This window comes from Eumetopias jubatus, unplaced genomic scaffold (assembly GCF_037043125.1).
Source record: "Eumetopias jubatus isolate StellerSeaLion01/CBP00866 unplaced genomic scaffold, mEumJub1_p1.0 scaffold_15, whole genome shotgun sequence".
Taxonomy (NCBI): Eukaryota; Metazoa; Chordata; class Mammalia; order Carnivora; family Otariidae; genus Eumetopias; species Eumetopias jubatus.
Window position 1 is genome coordinate 60453949 of NW_028274821.1, and position 24805 is coordinate 60478753.

Consider the following 24805-nt stretch of genomic DNA (forward strand, 5'->3'; position numbering starts at 1 on the left):
GCCACAGTTACACCGCACAAAGAGTCACACTGTCACTGCCACTCCCTGAACACACACAGTTCGCGCTCCTCGAGGCCCACAGCCTCCCTCTCCCCCACCTCCACTCACCCCCAATCTTTCCTCCTCTCTACCCTCCTCCCCCCACCCTGCTCCCTCCCCGCCCCTGCCCGCCCAGCTCCGGCCCCGCCCCTTCCGAGGCCCCGCCCCGCCTCCTGTCGCGACCCGCTTCCGTCTGGAGGTCCGGGTCAGCGTCCCGCAGCTGCGAGGTGGATGAGGCCAGTGAGACTCATGAAGGTGTTTGTCACCCGCAGGATCCCCCCCGAGGGCTGGGCCGCGCTCGCCCGGGCCGCAGAGTAAGCGCGCCGCGCCCCCGCCGCACGCCGAGTCCCCGGGCCGGGGCTGGGGCTGGGGGTGGTGTCGGGGAAGGGGCTGCGGAGCCCGGGTCCTCCCCTGGATCTCCGGCACCCCGCACCCTGGGTGACTCAGCGTCTCCAGGCGGGCCGGGGCGGACTGGGGGCGGCCCCCTGAACCCCACTTATTTTTGGTGGGGAGGGCCCAGAGGGAGCCGGGATCCTGTGCTTGCGTCTTGGCCGGCCTTGCCAACCTGTGCCCGGCCTTGGACGGTCATGGAGTTTTGGGAGGCTTAAAGAAAGTTCTCTGCGGCCTAGTCTTGTCCAAGCCTGTTGCAGTGACGTCGGGACCCGCAGCTCCCCTGGCATGTGCAATGCGGGTGAAGGGAAAGGCCTGGGGAGACGGGAGGCGGCCGGTGACGCAAGATCCAGGCTGTTAATCCTTTACCCTTGAGGTCACTTTTGGCAGGGTCCCGGACTTTCGCAGTCACTGGCCTGGTCCCTTTGGACAGTGGGCAGGGGCCTCTCATGACCCTTAACATGCCAGTTTTCCAGGTTTTCACAGACATTAATGCTTAATCCTTGCAACACTCTGAAGTTGGTATTCTAATTCCCATTTTACAGATGAGCAAACTGGGAGAGGTTAAGTGCCTTGCCCAAAGTCACAGCTGCAGTGTGGCAGAGCTGGGATTTGACCTCAGCGTGTCTGACTGCAGCGGGAACACTGTTATCCAGGTCTGGGGAGCCAATGTCTGGCAGGGAGAAGGTGGAACCCAGGCTCAGAAACCAGGGCCATGCAAAAATGAGATTTGTTTGTTTTGTTCAGTGCAACAAAACCTTTGCCAAGGACCTGCCAGGTTGCAAGCACTGGGGGCGGGGTGGGGGCAGTCGTGGCCGGGGCTCGAGCAGCTCTAGCTCTGAGTGCCGTGCCTGTGGAAAGGAGGGTGCAGGGTGGCCTGTGCCAGACACTTGGTCGGCCAGGTGCTGCAACAGGGTGTCCTGGGAGGTGCCGGCCGCCGCCCTGTGTCTTGCTATATGTGATGGGGGCACTGAATTAAATGGCAAGGACTGGGAGGCTGGGCAGCACCCCTGGGAACGCCTCCACTGCTCACGAGCTGTTGTGGAGGTGTGCCCTCGGACTCCTCCACGGTGCATTGCTTTGAACTTATCAGAGTGCAAGTAGGAGACTTTCCCGTGGCATGGATTCCCAGGACAGTACAGTCAAGCCTCAACTGGTCCGGGGACTGCCCACCTCAAGCCACCGCCCCCCACTGGCCTTGAGGCCTCCTGTGAGGGTGATAAAGTTCTTCCTTGCTTTGAGCTGAGAGCTGTCCCCATGACTTTCTCCTTTTAGACTAGGCTCTTGTCAGGCCTTGGTGACCTCCACTCTGTGACAACCCTTTACCCTCAGCCACCCTCTCAGGACAGTTCTGAGGCCGCCCATACCTGACCCTGACTCCTCAGCCAGCCCCAGGCAGCCTGAGGCTGGAGCAAGCAGAAGGCAGTGTTTCTCACTTTGAGAGGGAGGTGCAGTCCCAGGGACCTTTGGGATCCTGGGGGGCATCTGTGGCGCTCCCCTGCTTCTGAGTGGTTTTTCTTTGGTCTTTAGCTGTGAGGTGGAGCACTGGGATTCAGATGAGCCAATCCCTGCCAAGGAGCTGGAGCGAGGTGTGGTGGGGGCCCACGGCCTACTTTGCCTCCTCTCTGACCGAGTAGACAAGAGGCTCCTGGATGCTGCAGGTGTGTGCACTGGGCAGGGCTGGGGAGGATTCCAAGGGTGTCTTGGCCCCGTAGGGCACATCAGTCTGCTGTGGCTGGCTCCCCACGGGCCGCAGTGACCTCTCCGAGTTCTGAAGGCATTCACTGCTATACTAGGGCCAGAGGGAGCAATTGTGTGCAGCTCCCTGTCACGGGCATTGCTCCTCTCCTGGCTGCGAATCCCTGCAGGGAGCTAGCAGGGCAAAAGGTGGCGTGGAGGGAGCACCCGAGTCCCTGGGCCCTTATCCAGCCCTGCCACAGCCTTGCTTTATGACCTCGAGAAAGGCCCTGTCCCTTCTGGGCTCATTTGTCTCCCGTAGGAGGGCCCATCTCAGTGCCAGCACCAGTAGGTACCCGGGGTGTGTCAGCCCCAGCCACGGGGCCCAGCCCTGGGCCAGGGTAAATGTCACCCTAGAAAGTTGTTTTGAGGAAAGATTCAGACTTAGAGGCTGCCGGATGGGGAGAACCCTCATGAGCCAATCCATGCTTCAGCCTTGGCCCTGGAGCTTTCTGGTGCCCTGCCCCGTAGAGAGGGTGTGAGGCGGTCGCACCCTGGCCACTTCCCAGTGGACACCTCAGTGTGTCCACAGCAGGGCCCCAGGTGCAGTCAAAGGAGACTGGAGGCTTTGTTGAGGGAACATTCCCATGGGTAGGAGTGTAGGCCTTGGTGTCAGAGGCCCCAGGGCAAAGCCTAGCTCTGCCACTCAGCAGCTTGTGACTGGGGCCGGCCACTTCACCTCCCTGAGCCACAGCGTCTGCACATGGAGGAGTCAAGTCGGATGGTCGAGTCTGTCAGGTAGGGTTGTTCAGGATTCTAGCGAGAAACAGAGATGTCGGCCTTTCCTCTTACTCTCAGAAAATAACAAGCAGATGGCCCCATGGTATCCCCAGTGGTGTGGGTTGCAACCCCACAAGGAAAAATACAAACAGTGCTTTTTCTGCACAACAGGAGCCAATCTCAAAGTCATCAGCACCATGTCTGTGGGCGTTGACCACTTGGCTTTGGAGGAAATCAAGAAGCGGTAAAAGCAGCTTGCACTCTGGAAGGGGCCTGGGGTGAGGGCTGGCCCCCAGAGCGGGAAAGAGAGCTGGGTCTTTATTTGCTCATACCCCCCTCCGCCCTTCAGTGAGACTGTGAGGGGGCTGAGCGTGCAGGCCATCCGCATGAGCACAGGGCGGGTGCGACAGGCCCCGAACCGTCAGGAGCTGTGGGTAACTACATCTGCCCGGTGGCGCCCTTTCCTGTTCAGCCTGGTTGTTGACCCTCACCACAACCCCTTGAAGTAGGAGGGGCTGGTAGTAGTATTACTTCCCTCGTTAGATGAGGAGATTCAGAAAGGTCGAGTAGTTATTTGCCCCAGACTTGGGGCCGTGATCTTTCATCTTCGCGTCCTTCGCCACGCGGGAGAGAAGCGAACCAGGAAGGAGGCTGACCGTCCCTGAGTTGCTCCTTTACAACTCAGAGCTTCCCAGTGGGCAGTGCAAAGAGGGAGCAGAGCAGCAGCTTGGAGATGTCCCAGAGCTAGAAATTGGTGAAGGTGCCTGAGGCCTGGGTGACTACCACATCTTTGCTTCGTAGCGGCATCCGTGTGGGCTACACCCCGGATGTCCTGACAGACGCCACGGCAGAACTCGCCATGTCCCTGTTGCTCACCACCTGTCGCCGCTTGCCAGAAGCCATCGAGGAGGTGAAGAAGTGAGTGAACCCCTGACAGGAAAGTTGGCTGTGCTCGGCAGCTGGTTCCTGAGCCCCCAGCGTCCCCCTGGCCCGGATGTGATCCCTGTCACCGGGGGTGCCTCATCTAGCGAGCAGGGACAGACTCAGCCAGACTACTGAGGGACAGGGCAGAGCTGAAGAGAAGTGTGGGGGAATCGTGGCTTTGAGGGGAAATCGTGAGAGAGGAGGATAGGGAGGGACAGATCAGTCCTGCCCGGTTGGCGAGGAAGTAGGGGCAGGAGTATGGATCAGAGGCTTCCCACGAGAAGTAGCAGGTGGGCATCCTCTTGAGCGCATAGAGGAGATAGGTCCTCCATCCTTGCTCATGATGCAGAAATCCCAGAAGCTCAGAAAACTGAAGGTGGTTTCATAAATCTTTTGGTGGCAAAACCTGACTAGAAATGACAGGAGGCTATTTATGATCTTTATTTTTCTCACTCTGAATATTCATGTTTTGCTGCAGATAACTGGTGTGTTTGACAACAGGTACCACCCTAGACACTGCTGAGGGTGTTATATAGACTAGAGAATATGCACCAACCTTTCTAAAATCTGAAAATTGAAAACCCTGGCCCAAGGGTTTCGGATCAGGGATTTGGGTCTGTGTGTTATAGAGGGTTCGGGAAGGCACTGCAGCTGCAGGGAGGCCGGCAGACAGGCCTGTGCAGGCCCTCGGGGTTTGTGGACAAGGAGCTGGGGCCCCGGGGTGGGCCTGGGGCCGAGGCAGACACCGAGAGCAGCACTGGGCTGAGGAGACACAGTGCCGCATGTCCCGCTCACCCTCCTGCCCAGGGAGTCGGCACCCTTCTCGGAGGTGGCTCAAGGCAGCCTCCATCCCCCTGTCCACCCAGGGCAATGGGTGGGCCTGTGGCTTTACTTTGTGTTGCTTCCCTGGGGCACTGGGAATACTGGTTTTGGAATTCCAAATCCCGAGTTTGCAACCTGCTGCTCCCACCTCTGCCCTGGCTGGATGTGACCTCAGGCAGGGCACCCTTTCTGGTCTCAGTTTCCCCATCTGCAAAATGGGATGAGAACTTCTAAGGCCCCTCCCAGCCCTCGGAGTCTGTGTCGTCCAGTGGCTTTAAAGGAAGAGTCATTCTAGCTGCTCATCCATAGCGCTCAGTGGCTATGGTGTAACTCATGCTACAGGCTGTCCTGTGAGCTGGAGAGCAGGGTCTTCTACCCCTTAGACCACAGCCCCTGCCTGCGGGTCCTGGGTCTGTGTGTTCACTGAGAGCCCTCATCTTTGCCCGAGGCTGGGGCTCTTACCCACCCCACCCCTCTCCACAGCGGTGGCTGGACCTCGTGGAAACCCCTGTGGATGTGTGGCTATGGACTCACACGGAGCACCGTGGGTATCATCGGGCTGGGGCGCATAGGTGAGGCCCCCACCTTCCCTCTGGCCTGCCCCAGCAACCTTGGCTTCATCTGAATCTCTGGTGCCCGGTGTCTGGGTGTTGGCCATCCTTTGGAAAGAGTGGTCACCACTGGCCAAGTTCCCAGTGCACTTTGCATGCAGTAGGGACATCTAATGGACAGACCCAGCTTCATAAAACACTGGCAGAAACAAAAAATAAAAGAAATGAAAATAGGAGTTCCTTAAGAACTTGCTAGGTGACAGAAGCAAGTTGATGAGTCGGGATTCTTTGTGGTTAGAGCTCCATACAGAACAGATGAAAGTGGCGATGGCTGGGTTGGGGCCTTGAGGAGGGGCTTCCTGTGGGACAGCCCGTGCTCCCCCCGGCCTGCCAGAATGTAAAGCTTTAACTCAGGAACCAGCGGGTCCAGGGAGCAGAGCTTACCTGTGATTCTGCCGACCGGGCAGAGCTAGTTTTCTCCCAGGGGCCCCGGCTTGGAGAAGTCTGGCCACACAGCTGTCCGTGGCTCTCCGGCATCGGCCCGGTCCAGAGGTGAGGGGAGGCGGGAGAGTATGGACAGTGTGGCCGGCCAGCAGTGCCTCACACCGGAGAGTTGCTTGGAGGAACCCACCAGCTTTGGGGCACATTCTGATTCTGGAAATCCAGCGACCCAAGCCTGTCTCCTGAGCAGCACATGGAAAATGTCTTGAAAGATTTGGGGCGAGTTGGCAGTTTGGCCACGCCACTGAAAAGTCCTAAGAGGTCTTGGGCTGCGTCAATAAAAGCAGAGGGTCCAGAAGGAGGGAGGGTACTGCTTGGTCCTGGTATGCCAGACGCAGTTCTCAGGGATGGTTAGCACGTGGCCCTCAAGGTGCCCAGGATGTGTGAGGACAGCAGAAGCCAGTCACCACTGCCGAGGAGCGGTGGTGCTGCCTCTGGGTCTCTGAAGGGCTGTCACATGGCCCCCTAAGGGCGGTGTGGGCCTGTGGGGGGCTGGTTCTACTGGGGCAGGACCAGTTAAAGTCAGAGGTATGCTTCCCACCCCCACCCCCCGGGGCTCCCTGTCCCTGGAGCCGCTGGGTGCTGCTTCTGCCCTCTGAGGTGTTGGAGACAAGCCAGGACTCTCTTTGCCTCCAGGCCAGGCCATTGCTCAGCGTCTGAAGCCATTCGGCGTCCAGAGATTTCTGTACACAGGGCGCCAGCCTAGGCCTCAGGAAGCTGCAGAATTCCAGGCAGAGTTTGGTAAGTAAAACCTTGATTTCCATAGGAGCCCCATCTGTACCTGGTTAGAGGGTCCTCTGTATTTCTGTAGTGGCAGCATTTCAGACAGGTGCGTCTGGGGCCTGTGGCGTCCCTCAGGTACTAGCTAACCCACCGGGGCCCAGTCGGAGAGCACAGGGACGTACCCAGGCCGCACAGTGGGTTCCCTTCGTGCCCGAGAACTCTCCAGGCTTCCTGTCTCTCAGAGTTCCTTGTCACCGCCCTCTGTGCCTGGGCAGAGCAGCAGGGATGGTGACAGACGTAAGGAATTGCTGGGAACTTGGACACCCAGTTTCCCTAATAAACTGGTGAGCACTGTCCCCCAGCCTTGTGTCCAGTGGATCCAGCCCCCTGGCAGGGTGTGCAGTGTCGTGAGCACAGGGCACCTGGATCTTAGCCATTCCTCACGCCCTTGGCACATTGGGCCCTGAAGGTGGTGACCTTGAACCAAGCTCCTGTCCCTCTCTGGCCTTAGTTTCCCCATCTGTGAGACCAGGGGGCTGGATAAACGATGTAGTACACCAGGACCCCACCAGTAGCTGTCAGTTATCAGAGGTGTTTGGGTGGACACGCGGCCTTCAGGAAGCATCTTGGGAGTTTCCAGTTTGGCAGGAGGAGGCAAGGGTTTGGTCTCCCATCCCTTTGCTGTCTCCAGCCTGGGACTCAGCATCTCATGGAATCCTGCCCTCCCCCAGTGTCCACCCCCAAGCTGGCTGCTGAGTCTGATTTCATCATCGTGGCCTGCTCCTTAACCCCTGCAACCAAGGGGCTCTGCAACAAGGACTTCTTCCAGCAGATGAAAAACACGGCTGTGTTTGTCAACATCAGCAGGTACACTGGGGCCGCCCAAGCTCCCTGGGGCACTGAGAACGTCCAGAGAGGGGCTGTCCCTGCTGCCGGGATCCCCAAGGCTTGTCCCTGAGGCCTTGGGCAGAGCCTACCGCTCCCTTAACCAACCACCAGGCAGCCCCAGCTCCGAAGTACAGTAAAGGCCACAAGAGAGTGCCTCAGGCTGGGAGGAGGAGCTGTCAGAGCAGGCCTGGCCTTTCTGGTTCCCAGCAGTTTCCTGAGCCATGCTCAGGGCTGGGCACGTGGCAGAGTTGGCTTGGGGAGTGGAGGCATGATAGCAGCAAGTTACCAGGTAACCTTGGGCAGCCCATGTTCTTCTCTGCTGCAAAGAGTTGGGTGTAACGATCTTAACAGCCCTTCAGAGGCTGACCTTCCATAACACTGAGCCTGGGTCTATCTGTCTGAGTTAGTGACAGCTTGAACCGTGATGCCTCTGGAAAGATAGGTCCCAACCCAACTTATCTCGGTTTATCACAGTGTCCCCAGGGTGCCTTCAGGCCACTGGGCATATTATGGGGGCAGACCCTCCCTCTCTGCCACTCTAATCCCTGCCTGGATGGTGCCCTTTGAACCTGCTTAAACCAGTTTGGAGGCAAGTAAAGGCAAAGGAAGGGATTCCATGGGATCTGCCTCAGGTCTCTCCACTCCAGAGGCCCCTGTAATTATTAATGTTTAGCCACAAAGGAGGTGCCCTGGAGGGGAAGTGAATCGGGCGGGAGCACAGGGCTGGCGCTGACGGGCGACGGTGGCTCCGCCTTGGTGTACAGAGCCCCCCGCACGGACCCAGGACTGGGCCGGGTGCTGCGCATTGGTACCTGCCGCAACGAGTATTACTTCGGGTGCAGGATGAAGTCTCGAGCCAGTCCTTTCTTTCCTTCAGTGGCTCAGTCACAGGAGGGAGGGCTGCTCACTCGGGTGGATGTGGTTAGGCGTATCCTTGTGTTGGGCCCGCGCCCCACAGCATGACGCCGTGGTTCTCAGCACGTTCTCGGGCAGACACACCTGGATGGGGCCCCACACAGATGCAGATCGTGGGCCCTGCTCCTGCACTAGTGGGTCGGTAAGCACGCCTGGGAGTGGGGTGTATTCTCCCCGTCTTGCAGAGGAAGGTGACACACCTGCCCAAGGTCACACAGCTATGGAGTGGTGGGGCTGGGGTTCCCGGTGTTACTGCACAGACTACTGTAAAGAAGTAGCTTATCAGCCTTACTGCTTTAAAAGTCAGTGCCAAGTGTGCCTGGTGCGCGGGGAAGTCCATTCCGTGGGTTGTTCTGCTGTAGAGGAGGCCTGGGTGGAGGGAGCGTGGGGGCATCTGCGGCACCACTGTCCTTCCCAGGGGAGACGTGGTGAACCAGGACGACCTGTACCAGGCCTTGACTAGCGGGCAGATTGCAGCTGCTGGACTGGATGTGACGACCCCGGAACCGCTGCCTACAGACCACCCTCTCCTGACCCTGAAGAACTGTGGTGAGAACTGACTTTCCGATGCAGAGTCACCTGGGCCCGCGGGAGTTAGAGGTGGTCTGGAGGTGCTGGGTGCGAGCTACCCTGAGCAGTACCGAGCACAGTGGGACACACCTGGGTCTGTGCTTGTTGAGGCTGTTGGTGACCTGGCACACTGCGCCGCAGGGGAGGGGCGTCCTGAGCACCGATGCTGCGGGGCCGAGGGCCGCACTTGGAGAAGTGCTGCCTCAGTGGTTGCTTCTTAGCCTCCCCAGTTACTTTGTGCCTGGTTAACAGCTTTTTATATTAAGTTCTGTCTGTCCAGGTAGCTGGTGTGCTTTCTGTCTCCAGACTCTTACATAACTGTGGGGGCTGAGCCAGTCCCTGTCCTTTATGTACGTTCTGGGATGGAACCCCACAGGGAAGGCCCCCACTGTCCTCACCGTCCGCACCAGGCTGAACGGAGGAACGTTGGCTGTCCCGCCTGGGCTGTTGCCAGCAGCTGGGAGAACGGTCCCATCCCCACAGGCCTGGCAGTTCAGCTCAGTGCCCTGGATACTGCTTTCAAAAGGCATTCTTTGGGGACTGGAGACCTTACTTGCTCTGCAGTGGGGCCAGAGGGAGCTGGTCTGTCCGCCTTTTCATCTTGTAGTTATTTGTGTAGATCAGAAGCCCTGTGGCACCACTTTCAGGGGCATGGGTGTGGTGTGGACGACCAGTGCTGAAACTTCTAAGCTGAACTGGCACCTGGTTTCACCGTCTGATATCTGAAGGGCTGTGTCTAGACAGGCTCCAAGACCCCTTCTGGGCTCGACATCCTTGTATTTAGGATCGTATCTCTTGCCACCCTTGCATCTAGGCTGCAGTAGCCCCGAGTCCCTATACCGTTCCCCTAACCCTCAGCCCCACAGGAGTGGAGCGCGTAAGGACAGTAGGCAGATCAAAGACGAATGATAGGAAGGTGAATCAAAGAATACTAAGGCAGGTTCTCTTTATTCTTCTCACTGCAATCCCTAGTCAGGAAAACAGGACCCACTTTAAGGCTCTTGAAACACCCTTACCTCCCTCTCCTCCTCCCCTTTCCAGTGATCCTGCCCCACATTGGCAGCGCCACCTATGGAACCCGAAACACCATGTCCTTGTTGGCAGCTGACAACTTGCTGGCTGGCCTGCGAGGGGAGCCGATGCCCAGTGAACTCAAGCTGTAGCCAGACAGGAGGTGCTGAGGGTCAGGAGGCCCACTGTGCCCCTGGAGTCTGTCAGTGAGCGCAGGCTGGACTTGGACCCACAGGACGGGAGCCAAGGAAAAGTCTCATCTGTTCTGATCCTGCAGGAGGAGGACTGGTGTTGATACACGGGCTTGCCGCTTTTGTGGTTAGAAACATCTGAGCCAAAAGTATGTGATCTTATTAAATAATTCTCTGAGAGACTGTGTGGGCCTGTAACTGGGAGAAGCTAACAAGGGCATCTGCTTACCTTTCTAAAATCAGGGCATGGGGTGACCTGTGGGTTCTGCTCTCTGCCAGCCCTCCCCCACCCCACCCCCAGCATGTGAACTATTAGAACCTGTCCAAACCACCTTACCCCTCATCTCCTCCTCAACTCCTTCACTTGTCCCTCACTGGGGATGGGACGACCATGGCCCAGGGGTGACCATGGCACTTAAATCTGCTACCTAGACCATCTAATTAAATATACATGGCAAAGAGAACCAGGTAAGGTCACAATACGCTTATTGTTTTGGTCAAGAATAATTGGAGGTAGGTGAGTTTCTTAATCTTTATTTTAAAATCCGTTTCAGCACCCTCCCGCTTTGCTCCTTTGTCCACCCCCTCCGCCACCCGCACCCCCCAGGTGGATGCCCTTGCTCTGATCACCACCTCGCTTACTCCTCCCGAGGCCAGGCCTCCCGCATTGCCAAAGCCCCGCTCCTGCCGAGGGAATCCGGTTCCGGCTCTTCCCCACAGCCAAGCTCAGCCGGCAGATGGAGCTTTCACCTGGGCACGCAGGTGAGGGAGCAGCCGAAAGCGCAGGCTGAAGCGGGCTGTCAGAGGCCTGGGTGTGCTGAGAACAGAACCTCACACACGTCTTCACCTCAAAGACAGAAAGAATGCAGGGAGAGTGGAGGAACTGAATTGAGGGCAATGACAATAACTGTGATTGACAGCATTAAGAGTATTTTGGAGGAGATTTGGGTTTTTTAAAAAAGTACTGGTCAAAGCAGGGTTAGAAGAGAAAGCCATACTACTTCCCTTTTTTCTTTCAACCTTAATAACCTAAGCGAAGAAAAAAGAACACATACTTAATTAGAGGCATGAATGTGACAAATTTTTTATTTCAAAATCTCAAATTTTGACCAGCATAGCACCACTGACGTAGGTGCCCTGATAGAACTTTATGATTTGATCACCAGAAATGATTATGCCAGGCTATAATTAAGGCTAACCAATCAAAATTCAGGTACCCAACACCAGTTCTAATTCAGGTAGAAACTACGGATCACAGGAACCCTGAGACTGGTTTTGCAGGGAACCTCTGAATTATTTTTAAGTTCTATAGCACGTATGAGGACACTGGCCCAAAAGCTTGCTTCTCACATGTAGAAACTAAGAGGTAGATGAGAGATTCCAGATTCCATCTAGCAGTGGAGAGGCAAGGCTCCAGGCTCTGTATCAGAGACAGGCCCTAAAGCGAAGTCCGCTTAAGGCTGAGCTGAAGTGAGGCACAGCCTCCCGGCCCCTCCCCCTCAAGATGGAAGGGAAGAGAGCTACCCCTGCTCTTCCCCTTGCTGCTGGCTCCTCTCCCCCGGCCCAGGCAGGGCCTCTCTTGTGCTCCGCCTTGACCCACCTGCCTCCCAAGGTTAATCTCCCCACAAGACACTGGTCCCCACATCAAGTAGAGGGGTAGATGAAGAGCCCCCTCACATCCAGTCACAACACGACTCCAGCAACAGCCGCACGCACAACTGCATTTCACACGTGATCCCATATCCTCCAACGGTCTCTCCCACGTCTGCTGGAAAGGAGAGGAATCACAGAAGTTTCCTTTTTGGCTTTCCTCCCTGGGAATCAGTTCATAGGAGATGCTAAGCCTGACTATGAACAATGTGAGTTTATCCACAGACAGATGTGTAACTGCACACACTAGAGTAAGGGGAGAAAACACATGCTGATTGTTTTAGGCTACATGTACTTAGCTTTCTAAACAGTTCTAAATAAGAACCGAAGGATTTCTTTAGATTACGCACAATGGTTTGGTGTCTCTGAAAGAGCTGTATAAAAAATGAACTCATGTTCATGCATGAATTAAACTGACTTCATGAGCTCTCCAGAGACCTGTCGCCCTGGATGCACACGAGCCCGGGCTCGGCCTTGAACAGGTGCCGCCGACAGCCCAGACGGCGCAGGTGGGGTTGGCGACGCGAGGCAGGGGGGCCCACGGAGGCCCCGGGCAGTGGCCCAACTGTGTCCTCCAGCAGTCTCCGGTGCTACTCGGTGACTTCTGTGCTCCGGGCTGCCCAACTCTTACAAAGTCTGGAAAATACTTATCATAGTAGCGGAACACCGCTACTATGTTTGGATTTTAAAAAATTTGAGACATTCAGTCTTGGGTTGGGGCAACAACACTAAAAGCTCAGGGTCTAGACTTTAAAACTAGAGTATATAAAAGTGATCAACCCACGGTGGAGACGGGTTAGCATCATTTTTGGTTAGTCTGCAACAAAAACAGTAATGCAGGCCTGGACAAGATGCTACGCGGGGCAGGAGAGTGCGGAGAAGCAAAGCAGAGAGCGGACCTGTCACTGGTGAGATGTGTCACACTGGACAGGCCCCCAAAGCCTGGATGGAGCAAAGGGTGATGCATCATGAAAGATCCCACAAAACAGGACTCCACATCATTTAACAAAGACAAACACTAGCTCTTTTCTGACTTCCAAACATGGAACTGTAACATATGTAATACAGGTTGGGTAAAATACTGCTAAAACAGCACGTACAGAAACAACACCTTACTTGCCACTCCCTACGGTACATACTCCATTTACAACTGTGTTTTTAAAACCAGGAAAAATTGTTAAAACATCTATCCAGCAGTGATGTTTTCAAAAGTATTTTCACCTAACAGTCCGGAGAATGCTCGCTCTGGACCCAGTGTCAGCACCATCAAAGTGCAGTGTCTGTGACTGCAGTTGAGACAAAAATTAAAAATACAGTACTTGCTGAGGCCTCGGACTAGCTCACGATACACTTTAAAGCATTTGTGGCAGACAGGCACGTCCCCAAGGGCCTTCCTCTCAGACAGGCACAAGATCGCCACTGGCTACACGTAAGTACAGTGCGCAGCGCTGTACAGGTATGTAACATTCCCTTCAGAGGATAGAGGAAATTTACTTAAATGCTTCACAGAGTTTTACAAAAATTGCTAAAAAAATTTTTTTGCACTTCAATTTTTAATTTTTAAATGTGCCACTTTTAACGCCATCAATTACAAACTACTTTCTGACCGCATTACTCAACCCTAAGGAAGAACTTGGTTTCAGGGATCGCGTCCCCCTCCGGAAGTGTGCATCTCACTCAGATGCGGCAGCAGCCCAAGGGCCCCGCCCGTGTACTCTCCACCTGCTAGTCACCGGCATTTGCACCAGCCATCAGGGGGGCCTGAGGCCTCCAGCCCAGTGGCCTCTACCACCAACCGGAAGAGCCGTCCGCTTCAGTCCGAAGACTGGCGTCGGCCTGCTGCCAAGCGGTGAGGGTTAGAGCAAAGTGCTGGGAAGATTGCTGCCCTGCCAGCGCAGGCAGGTAGTCTTTGAATGTTTATACAGGTGGCTGGACTGACTGAACCTCTTGCCGCACTTGAGGCAGGCGTACGGTTTTTCACCTGTGTGAACTCGGATGTGCTTCTTGCAATCTGTCAAGGTCAGAAAAGTCTTGCAGCAGATTTTGCAGGCATACTTGCGAGCCCCCTCTACAACCAAGACGTTGTGCTCTGATAACGCCTTCTTGCACTTGGACAGCACATCAGCAGATGCCCTGGTCAACTGCGGAGGACCGGGCTGCGAAGGATGGCCGTTTTCAAATGAGGACGTGGCTGCATTCATCATTAGCTGGGAACTGGCAGAGTTTTCTGGGATCTGTGAGCTCCTGACAGAAGTTACAACTGGCATTTTGGGAGCTATGCGTCGGTAGTATGGAAAGTTACTGGCTCCTCCTCTCGGGGAACCCATCATGACCCTGGAGAAGGAGGAGTGGAGGCCCAAACCAGACCTGGAGAAGTCCATCCCAAACTGTTCTCCTCCTTGGTAGCCTGAGGTCTGCACGCATGGCAGGCCCATCACCTCTTGCATAGGCCTGACGAAATGGGAGTCTGCAGGCTCACTGAACGGGTTCTCCGCATGAGAGCCAGGGGCCGAGGAGGGCCCGCCCGCAGGCCCAGCCTCTGGACTCAACAAATAAGGGGCCTCCCCCTCCAGCCTACAGTCACTAGTAGTGTTTGGGATATTATCATCATTGTTCTGATTTGCACTAAAGTTACTCCCTCTGCCCTTGTTAAGAAAATTTGAAATGCTGAAAGTGGATTTATGTTCTAGGTTATTTGTGACTTCCAAAATATGGATGTCACCTACCCTATCAGTGCTAGACTGGGGATCTGAAAAACTCCGATCACTGCTTTCAGGGCTGAGGTCTATCTTCTCGGCACTGACCACAACCCCTTCCACTTCCACGGATTCACTGCCTTCTGCTTGGGAAGTCACATCGCTCACTTCATCCTGAGGCTCAGGAGAGCTCAGGGGCTCAGACTTAACCACCACTCTCATGTGTTCCTTCTCTCCAAGGCCAACCTCGGGATTTTCACACTGAAAACCACTTTTCTCGGCTGTAGCTTCCTGCTCAAAACTCGTCTCAACTTGAGTTGCACGGGAGGCCATAGACAACTGGGCCATGCTGCCGGCAGTATTGTCTGACTGGCTGGGCACCTGGGCGTCTTCTTGAGCACCAAAAGACTGGTCAAACATGATGGCACTGTCTTCCTGGTTGTCGGCCATCCCGTCAGCCTTAGGGTTATCCACGATTTTCAGGGAATCAGGTGAGAAGAACTCCTCCCGAGAATGAACCCCTGATGGCCCGTTCTCCGGTGTAACATCAGCAATGGCAGACTCGTCCATGGCGGGCCGGAGGCGCTGTCTGGCCCGCTCCTCTGCAGACTGCTTGCGCTTATGAAGGCGTCTCATGGGGAAGGGTGTCCGCTGGTCCAGGTTACTGCGCATCGCGGAGCTCATGGGCGCTGGCTGCTCCTCGCCACTCTGGCTGGAATTGAGGGCTGAGCTCACGATGCTCAGCCCCAGCTGCTGCAGCATAAAGGAGCGCTGCATGCGGGCGCTCTGCTCCTGGACGCGCTCACTGGGGGGAGACATGGGCAGCGTCCTTGTCGTTAAGTAATGTTTACACGCCTTAACAACAGAGTTCAGATGCAGGTGAGAGGCTGCCAATAAGACATCCATAACATTGCTCTCCCCCAGCATGAGAGTGGAGGTGTACATCATGTCAATCAGTGCGGCAAAGGCCTCCGCTGTCACTACCTCGCTATCCAGCTGGATCATGTTCATGGTCTGATCTCCCTCTGCCACTGAGAACAGGGCTCGGAAATGCGTGCTGCATGCTGCCAGTACCGAGCGGTGGGCTTTAAAATGTCTGTTCCCCACGACAATGACACAATCACAGAGCTGCCCGTGAAGTCTCTGGTAGTTCAGCTGCTGGAAGATCTGTTCAAAGTGTCCAGGAAAATCCATGATCCTATAGAAAAAACAAAGAAAGTGTTAAGACTTAGAAAAGCTGAAGTCAAAGTCAGAGCACAGAGGGTGCGATGAAAAGAGATGTGGACAGCCAAGCTTGGCCCTTTCAAAGCTGTTGATATTTCTCATGATGGGCACACAAGACTAAAAACCTGTCAAATAAGAAACAAATGCGAATTCAGCTAACAATCCTGGAAGCATGTACACATGTGGCATCAGCTACTGGCTCTTTACGGGCTCCCCTTCACTCTTCATAGGACTCACTTTTAACACTTAGGGACCCATGTTAGAAAAGACCAACATGTAAGTGGTGGAATAGCTATCCCGTAGGAGTGAATTAGAATTCTGCATTCCCTAAGGACAGTGAAGAAGCCCCATGGAATTCCAGTCTTTTAGCAACCTTAAGAGTGAGAGGGGGCAGATCAGTACAGAAAGTGGGTTAAGATAATTCACAAACAGGAAATCAGAGCGCTATTAGAAAAGGAGAAAGACAGCCAGAGAGCCAGTGATACCACGTGATACACTAGGCAACAAAGTGATCTGGTCAATATAAGGACAACCCACATCTAATTTATATTTCATGTTCTTTATAAAAACTAGTCACTTGAAATAAGGCAATGTATAAAGCAGATTATATTTTCCAAGATGGCTGGCATCATTAAGATCGCCCATCCTGCACACTTTCTTACAATGTGACACTGACACCCCCTCTCATCAAGAGGTGGGGTCCATGTTCATTCCCCTTGAAGCCAGGCAAATCTATGACTATGGCAGAAATTACAGTTTTTCTTCCACTCCCACTGATCTGGGAGCTGGGTCATAAAAAGCAACAGAGCTTTTGCCTGCTTTTTCTGGCTTGCTCTTGGAACCCAGCCACCATGCCATGAGGAAGCCTAGCTGAAGTCTAGCTGACAGTCAGCACTCACTCCCAGGCATGAGTATGACTTCAAGGTGACTTCAGCCCCATGACAGACCCTGAGAGAGAATCATCTAGCTGAGCCCAGTCAACCCCTAGAACTATTAGAGGTAATAATAAAATGATTTTTGTTGTTTCAAGCCATTAAGTTTGCAAGTGATGTTACATAGCAACAAATAATTGGAACAATGTGAAACTTGTTAACATTTCCTCACAAATCAACATTCAAATATTATCTCCAAGGGACACTTTTTTTGGGGGGGGTCTCTGCCTACTAAGTCTTTGGGGGAAATCACTTTTCACCCATTCTTAGTGCTTGTGCTGCAGATCAGACTGCCCTAAACCTCTGAGTTCCAGGAGTGGACAAATAATCCAGGGAGATCTGGCCCCATGACTCCAGTGATTGTTTCAGAGATGGGTATGTGACCCACACCATGCCAATTAAGAGTCTGTCCTGGGATTCTCTTCACCTAGCTTGCAAGTTATAAGGTAGATTAAGTCTATCAGTGATGCTGGCCATTTCTGCCTGTCTGAGAAGGAAGCCAACACAAAAGAAAGCAGTACCCCCCCCCCCAAAATGTGCTGATGACAGCAAGACCCTGGGATCCAGTCATGACTACAGGTGGCATCACCCTAGGATTTCCTACTTCATGAGCCAATGAATTCCTCTTTTATCTTAAACTGGTTTATGTTGGATCTGTCACACAGTCAAACATAAAGTTTAAAACATAATTTCAGAAAAACCCAAATAACATGGCTATCCTAAAACCTTTGTGGATCTAGAAGGGGTATTTAAAAAAAAACCAGTTAGTTTAGGAGATATAAAATTTGCTACTCTCAGCTCTGATGGAAGAGAATCATGAATCAAGATCATGGTTATTCAAAACTCCCAAGCAACTGCGGCAAACTTGGAAGTCCAATGTAAAAGCGATAGAAAGAGCTCATGCCAAAGAGGTAAGTGTTTTACCAAAAGCTTACGTCTAAAGCCTTCAAACCAAGGAAAAAAACTTCAGGTTTCTTTAAAAGATTTCAAAATGTGACAATATGAATCTAAATAGTTGGGAGGAGATACAGCAAGTAATCTACCAATTTGTAACTCTCTGACTCACAGCAAGTGTGTACTACAGTATTTTTATCTGCAGGAACAGATTTTTAGTAATTTCCAAACTAAATATAATTAAGAAAATACATTTATACCACTGCTCATTATATTAACATGAATAATCAAGAGCTGTTTTCTCAATAGATTTACTTTCCTAATAATGCTTTACTTAGACTAATAAAAAAGTTCATTTGTGTTCTAGGAGAACAAACCAATTAATAGCACATTTTAAACTATTTGACTTATATATTGACCTACCCACATGCTTTTCAATAACTGACTTCATAAGGAAAAGCACACCCATATTCAAATACCATCTAACACCGTATGGAATGATTTGCTGCCTGTGTGCCAGACAGGACCTGCAAAGTTGCCACCTGCAGGAAGTGTCTTAACAGTCTAAGGAATTCTTAACATTCACTATCCTTAATCTAGTTAAGATCCTAGCAGAAAAAATAACCAAACAGAATTTTTTCTCCATTTTTAGAGATGATACAGACAAAAATAAGTGTAAGCGAACAAAACTAGGCAAGGTCCCAGAGAAGCAGTCTAGGATTCTGAAGGACTCCAAGTCCTGAAGTCCTAGAACGTTCGCCCATTGCTCTGATTTGACTAAGTGGAAGTAGGGAACGGCTAAGACCATTCGCCCATTGCTCTGATTTGACTAAGTGGAAGTAGGGAACGGCTAAGACTAGGTGGGCACAGAGGTGCCCAGCGTCAACCCCAGAACTCGATCCGTCAGTGTTTACTATTTTATAACCTTCCTGTTTCTGCTCTGTCAGGGCTGGCTCAGAAACTGGACAGATCAGGTCTAGTAGAAAGGGACTCTATCAATGACTAAAAAGTGAGCATGACTGGGGAACTCAAGCTAGAGCCAGATCCCTTACCATCTCCCCCTACCCTCCAACTCTCCCTGCTCTGCCACCTTGTTTTCCAGCTCAAAATTCCTACGGATTGGCTGACCTAGAACTTCATGATTCCATTTGAATAAGAAAAGGTATTAGTGCCCTAGTTATATTCCTAGTGCAAACTCAAAATGCTGTTTCTACTAAAACAGTTTTTGAGGGCAGGGCATTTTCTTTCTCCCTCCCTAAGTGCCTGATATACAGCTCAGTAAATTATTTGTTGAATGAGCACTGACTGTGTACAGATGAACTACAACAGCATATTACCCAACAGTCATTTTCCTGAGAGTCCCAACTATCTCTAAAATCAGCCAAAACCCAGAAAGTCTCAGAATATCCAAAATAAAGATCAAAGCCTACATCTGAAAGATTTCCTCACAGGAAAGTCCTCAAGCGCTCACATAATCTTTTGTTTTAAACAAACAAAATTCAAGTTTTTCTAGTTTCCTGACTGAAGATGAGCAACACCAATTCTAGAATGAGGGCAAGAGGTGGCTGCACAGTGACAGCTGCATAAATAAATAAATAAATAAATAAATAAATAAAGACAGCTGATCCACTAAGGGAGAAAAGAGGCCCAGCAACGTGGGAGCCAGGTACTGGAGGGCCATACAACCCAGAGGCTGCAACATCCCATGAAGGCGCTTGTGTATTTGGTACACAAATTCATTCATCCAATGTTTGGAAGTGCTTGCTTCTTTCAAGGTTAAGTGCTATGGAACAGAGATTGATATGGCATGATGGCATGGTCCTAACTGTCACGGGTGCTTAGCGGAAACACGACATATACAAATAATGACCAAGTGGAGAGCATTAAGTGCCACCTAAGAGATGAAGTGTGCTCAAAGGGTCAGAGAAGGCAAACGTTATTTCCAGCTTCTTGGTGGCCCTGACGACAGAGCTGGGTACAAGTTTGCACTTGGATAAAATGAGACGTAAAATACATTCCACGCAGAGGTAAAAGTGGGGAGAGGTCTGAGGTGCGGGAGGCAGTGTATCTCTTCTGGCTGGAGAGCAGGTAAGGCTAGAAAGGCAGGTATTGGAGAGCAAATGCTCTTAACTGATAATGATCACCACGCATCGTGAGAAAAATTAACAAAGAGGCATATAATTTTCATCTAAAGACTATCATCACTTTTCACATAACTTTTGTAAAAAAATATTTTAATTCCACTTTTTGTCAGAGAGCGCACGCACAAGCAGGGGGAGTGGCAGGCAGAGCAGGCAGAGGGAGAAGCAGGCTCCCCGTGGAGCAAGGAGCCCAATGCGGGACTCGATCCCAGGACTCTGGGATCATGACCTGAGCCAAAGGCAGACGCTAACCAACTGAGGCCCCCCAGGTGCCCCTAATTCCATTTTTTAAAGCTTGAGCACAGTATCAGTCAGGGTTCTCGGTTGCAGCAACAGAAACTGTTTCTAGTTAACCTAAGCACAGAAGCTGCTGAAAGAACTGATGGGAAGACTGGACACCTGAGCTTGACAATCTGGCCAGAATGCTTGCTGTCTGTGTGCTGGACACAGCCACTTCTACAAGAATGCTGTTCCCTTCATTATTGTTAGTTTCAATTCTTGAATACATGTCTTTTTTAATATTATGTGAGATGAAATGGAAAGTACACTTGAAGTAATTGTGCTGCATACTAAAATGCAATGCAAGGAAAAATTCTTGTGCAATTTTTGAGTTGTAGGCTGAACTAATTGCCTTTTTCATGGAACACCATTATAACTTGGAAGAACAATGACAAACTATGGTTATTCAGACTTGCGTATTTGCCAGACATCTCTTGAAGATGAATGAAATGAGCTTGTCATTTCAAGGAAAACAACTTACAGTATTTGTTGCCTATGATAAAATTTGAGCTTTCAGGTAAAAATTGGAATTTTGGGAAATTTGTACATGTCACTGTGAGTTCGTGCTCAAACCCAATGAGATGACTGGTGATATTAATGGAATGTTATTTTTTTTTATTATAAATGCATTAACATTTGGAAGATCTGCATAACCCAGGGAATCAGTATGTTCCAAATGACCAATGTTATAAAGTGTGATGTTAAAAAATAAGTTATGGATTAAAAAATTCATTCAAAGTGCAAGATACATACCAATGTATTTCAATGTAACGGAATATGAAAAGTTTGTTGACATGGTTTCAGATTACACATTGCAACCAACCACTTAAGAAAATACCATTTGCGGGCGCCTGTGTGGGTCAGTTGGTTAAGCGACTGCCTTCAGCTCAGGTCATGATCCTGGAGTCCCGGGATCGAGTCCCGCATCTGGCTCCCTGCTCAGCAGGGAGTCTGCTTCTCCCTCTAACCCTCCCTGCTCTCATGTACTCTCTCTCTCTCTCTCTCTCAAAATAAATAAATAAATCTTAAAAAAAAAAAGAAAATACCATTTGCTGAGCTCTGTTAACAGTATCAGAAAAGAATATCCAAAGTTATTTGAAAAAGCTACTAAAATACTCTTCCCTTTCCCAAGTACATATTTGTATGATGGTGGATTTTTCTTGGTATACTTTAGTCAAGGTTATAGCACAACAAATTGAATACAAAAGCAGGTATGAGAATCCACCTGTCTTCTATTAAACTAGACATTGAAGAGATTTTCAAAGAAATGTAAATCAGTACCACTCTGAGTATCCTGGTGCCCAGATCTTGGTTTCAAATACCATTTTCTAACAAAAGGAACTAGTGCTCTTTGGAGAAATGGCTGATTCTAGGACTGGGGCTGAAAATATACAAGATAAGCCTGCAGTATCTTACAGTGTCAGGAAGTAAGGAAATGCTTCAAACGAACATGAAAATGGGAATATGTGAAAGGGACATGGGACCCAACAGGAGAAGGAGCTCCCAAAGGCCAAAATTGGAAAAATCTGAGCAAAAAGATAAATAAAATACTATTGGGGGGCGCCTGGGTGGCTCAGACATTAAGCATCTGCCTTCAGCTCAGGTCATGATCCCAGGGTTCTGGGATCCAGCTCCGCATTGGGCTCCCTGCTCCACAGGAAGCCTGCTTCTCCCTCTCCCACTCACCCTGCTTGTGTTCCCTCTCTCGCTGTGTCTCTGTCAAATAAATAAATAAAATCTCTTTAAAAAATACTATTGGATTATACCCCAAGTATATAAAATAAATATCCACAGATCCGTACTGATATAGATTGCTTACACACATAGATGGAGAGAAGAGTCAAATCTTCTGTGCAGAAAAATTCCAAGTAAATTATGTAGATACTCTACCCTCAAAGAGATGGAACATAACTCTCCCCACTCCTTGATGTGAGCTGTGCATAGTGACTTCCTTCCAGGGTACAGTACAATATGCCTGTTATATTACAAAAAATCAGTACTCCAACACAATTTCTAATCTGTTGGAGCTGTCAGAAAGCTAAATCAAAGCTTTTAGCAAATATATGTATAACTAATCAAATGAAAAGCACCCCCCAAAACTGAACCTTGAGATGAAAAGCCACTATTCAGTGATGAAAATGATGAAAACAACCATAAGAGCAGCAGTTCACTCAGAAACAGCTGGTCTTTAGCATATGATAAGTTCACTTCATACTCAGACAAAAGGTGCAGTGTAGTGTTACATTCCAGCCCACCGGCTACACTAACAAAATTTGGCTCCGACTATTCAATGTCCATATTTGAGAAGTGTTAAGTACAGTAAAAGAGAAATATATGCTTAAAACTGACACAGGGGGAAAGTATTTGTTCATTAAAAATTTACATTTAAAAAATGTAAGTTGAAAGCTAACACAGACGCAATATCTTAACCTTTTCTTTTCCCTTTCCAAGGAGAAACTGAGGCAGATTCAAGGTTCTGCGTTGCCACTACAGCAAGCTTTGTCTCACTGCGCATAAGGTATTTTTAAGTCTTACTCCTACCGAAGAATTCCAATTCAATATAATTCATGTTAAGTACTTTATTTTTCTAAATATTTTTAATTTTATTTTTTAGGGAAGGGAAGGGGTGAGGGAGAGGGAGAGGGAGAGAGAGAATCTTAAGCAGACTCCACGCCCAGCACACAGCCCCACCCAGGGCTCAATCTCACCACCCTGGGATCACGACCTGAGCCGAAATCAAGAGCTGGACACTTAACTGAGCCACCCAGGTGCTCCAATGCTAAGTACTTTAAATATTAAAACATCTGCATGCATTTTGAATCAAAGCGATTTTTTAAAATGACTTCAACTTCTTGTGACAGTCTTTCAACAAAGTCTCTTTCGAGAGCACTGACCTCTAAATTTAGGAAAACATCCTACCCTAAGGTGCTTTTCTTCCAAATCTTACCGCATTTAGAATTTTGCTAGAGATACCTCAGTTAACCAGAATACAGCGTGCCAGGATCCCCAGCTAACTACGTTTTGACACAATTTTTAGAACAAAAAACAAGTTGACTTCAGAACTCTAAATGGTTCACTTACTCAGCAAAACACAAGGGCCCAGAACAGGTCCCCAACCAGTTAGTCTTAACCTGGCAGGTCACCAAGCTCGCTGTGGTGGCCAGGCCAATCCTCCCAAGTTTGCTGGAATTTCCAGCGGGGGTTAAAGCAATAGCTAGCAGCAGGCCTTCCCTTCGTTTAGGGGCCCTTCTCTAAAACTCTTTCTTCTCTCCACCTCTGCTCTTTTAGCTTGCTGCCAACCACCCTCATCTCAGAAATCGCCAAGACTTTAGCAAATGGAAAGCAAGTTCTCCAGAAGATAACTAGGTGGCCAGCACACCTTTTTAATTATCTAAGGCACAAGTGTCCGTACAAGGATAGCAAATCATCAATGACTAAGGCACAACATTCTCTTCAACTTCTAAAAATCCCAGTATCTTCTACTTAACTACAACTGAAAAGTATATGAATGTATTTTGGGAAAAGTTCTGTTTCAAATCTTGAAGGTGAAGGGTTACTTCTATTCATTCAAATTACCAGAACCGGAGCGTATTACTTAGTAATCAAGACTTTACGGTTCTTTTCCGTAAAAATTTTCCTGCGAATAAACATTTAGGATTTGTCTCCTATAAAGAACTTAGCTTCTTACAGCACCCTCCACCAGGACAGAATGCAGACTGACTTTACAACAACCTTTTCTTGTTTTTTTTGGTAAGGTTAAAAACTGACCTTCCACCCCCCCTTAATTCACTGCCTGATGTTAACATTTATGTACAAATCTGTCCTCCAAACAAGGGGAAGAGGGGGAACGGCTGTTCTTACCACTGCAACCCCCACAGCTCCTAGCACGAAGCCTGGAAAAAGTGGACATTCAATAAATGCCCAGAAACAGTTTAGTCCTCACATAACAAGCTGGGGCATTCCAAAAGACTGGCTCCACCCCTCCAGGGTCAACCGCCGGTCCCCGATTCCAGACCGCCTCGGCCTTGCTCGGGTGAAAGGAAACCCCGCTCACAGAGCCAGGAAGAGGGCAACGAAGCCACCCGACCCCAGCCCGTAGGGCGGCAGATCCTCTGTTAACCCGCCAGCCTGTAGGTCCTGGGCCTTTCCCACGCCATCCCAGGAACCAACGTCGCCCGCCCGCGGACCCGTGGGGGCAAGAGCCCCCGCCCCACCCAGCAGACATTCTGGCGTCGGGACCTGGGGGACGCCTGCGCAGAAGAACGCGCCTCCCACCCGCCTGGCCCCTTGGCTCCGAAGGGTAACAATACCCCTTCAGAAAGACCGGCAGTGTAGGCGGGGGTCACCGGTACGCGTCTGCGCGCGCCCCGACGCTTAGGCGCGAGTCGGCTCGCGCCGCCCGCCCAGCTCTCCCGGAGCTCAACGGTCTCCACGTGAGCGCGCCCGCGCGCTCCACCACCGCCGGTGCTGACAGGGTCGCCTCACCTGAACCGGGCTCCGCCCCCCTGCTCGCTGAAGGAGGCGGTGACCCTTCTCCGATCCGGCCTGACAGTGTCGGAGAAGGCGGGAACGTCCAGGCCGGCGTCTCCGCGATGGGATTTCCTCCCCCTTCCGCCCACCCCGCCTCTTGTCCCCCAGCTTCTTCGGCCCGTTCGCCGCCGCACTCTGAGAACACCGCGGCGGCGGCCGACAGTAAACGGAAGTGACGCCCGCGAGAGAGCCTACTCCGCTCCATTCCTCCTCCCTCCGGCCGAGCTGCAACCAATGAGAAGGGGAGGGGGCGGGGCCGGGGCAGAAGGGCAGCCAGCCGGCGCGCGGAATCCGGAGGAATTTACTCTGCCCCCCGGAACGCCGACCAATCGACGGCCCCAGGAGCTCGCTGTGTTTACTACCGACCGAATCCGTGAGCGCTGTGACCAATCACCATTTGCCTTACAACACGTAAAACTGTTATCAAACGCCTTTTAAGGCGGGATTTATCGCTAAGCGGCTCTAGGTTTGGACTGT

At 51.2% G+C, this 24805-nt stretch overlaps 2 protein-coding genes across 2 annotated transcripts; one reads left to right on the forward strand and one right to left on the reverse strand.

Annotated features, from left to right (window-relative positions):
- Positions 1–207: 207 nt before the first annotated feature.
- GRHPR (glyoxylate and hydroxypyruvate reductase) lies at positions 208–10162 on the forward strand. The gene is made up of 9 exons (XM_028108816.2): positions 208–353; positions 1960–2090; positions 3058–3130; positions 3688–3804; positions 5116–5204; positions 6321–6425; positions 7139–7274; positions 8629–8759; positions 9822–10162. The coding sequence occupies exons 1-9, from the start codon at positions 271–273 to the stop codon at positions 9941–9943; spliced, it is 987 nt and encodes a 328-aa protein (XP_027964617.1). The 5' UTR covers positions 208–270; the 3' UTR covers positions 9944–10162.
- Positions 10163–11041: 879 nt separating this feature from the next.
- ZBTB5 (zinc finger and BTB domain containing 5) lies at positions 11042–24469 on the reverse strand. The gene is made up of 2 exons (XM_028108819.2): positions 24284–24469; positions 11042–15526 (listed from the first exon to the last, which is right to left on the reverse strand). Exon 2 carries the CDS (start codon positions 15520–15522, stop codon positions 13489–13491), a length of 2034 nt encoding a protein of 677 aa, XP_027964620.1. The 5' UTR covers positions 15523–15526; positions 24284–24469; the 3' UTR covers positions 11042–13488.
- Between the last annotated feature and the right edge of the window lie 336 nt (positions 24470–24805).

Excerpts from the sequence above, each read along its gene's own strand:
- ZBTB5 (XM_028108819.2), bottom strand. The coding sequence starts at position 15,522 with ATGGATTTTCCTGGACACTTTGAACAGATCTTCCAGCAGCTGAACTAC.
- GRHPR (XM_028108816.2), top strand. The coding sequence starts at position 271 with ATGAGGCCAGTGAGACTCATGAAGGTGTTTGTCACCCGCAGGATCCCC. Across the intron at positions 354-1,959 it reads GCGCTCGCCCGGGCCGCAGA|CTGTGAGGTGGAGCACTGGG; the intron begins GTAAGCGCGCCG and ends TTTGGTCTTTAG. Across the intron at positions 2,091-3,057 it reads GAGGCTCCTGGATGCTGCAG|GAGCCAATCTCAAAGTCATC; the intron begins GTGTGTGCACTG and ends TCTGCACAACAG.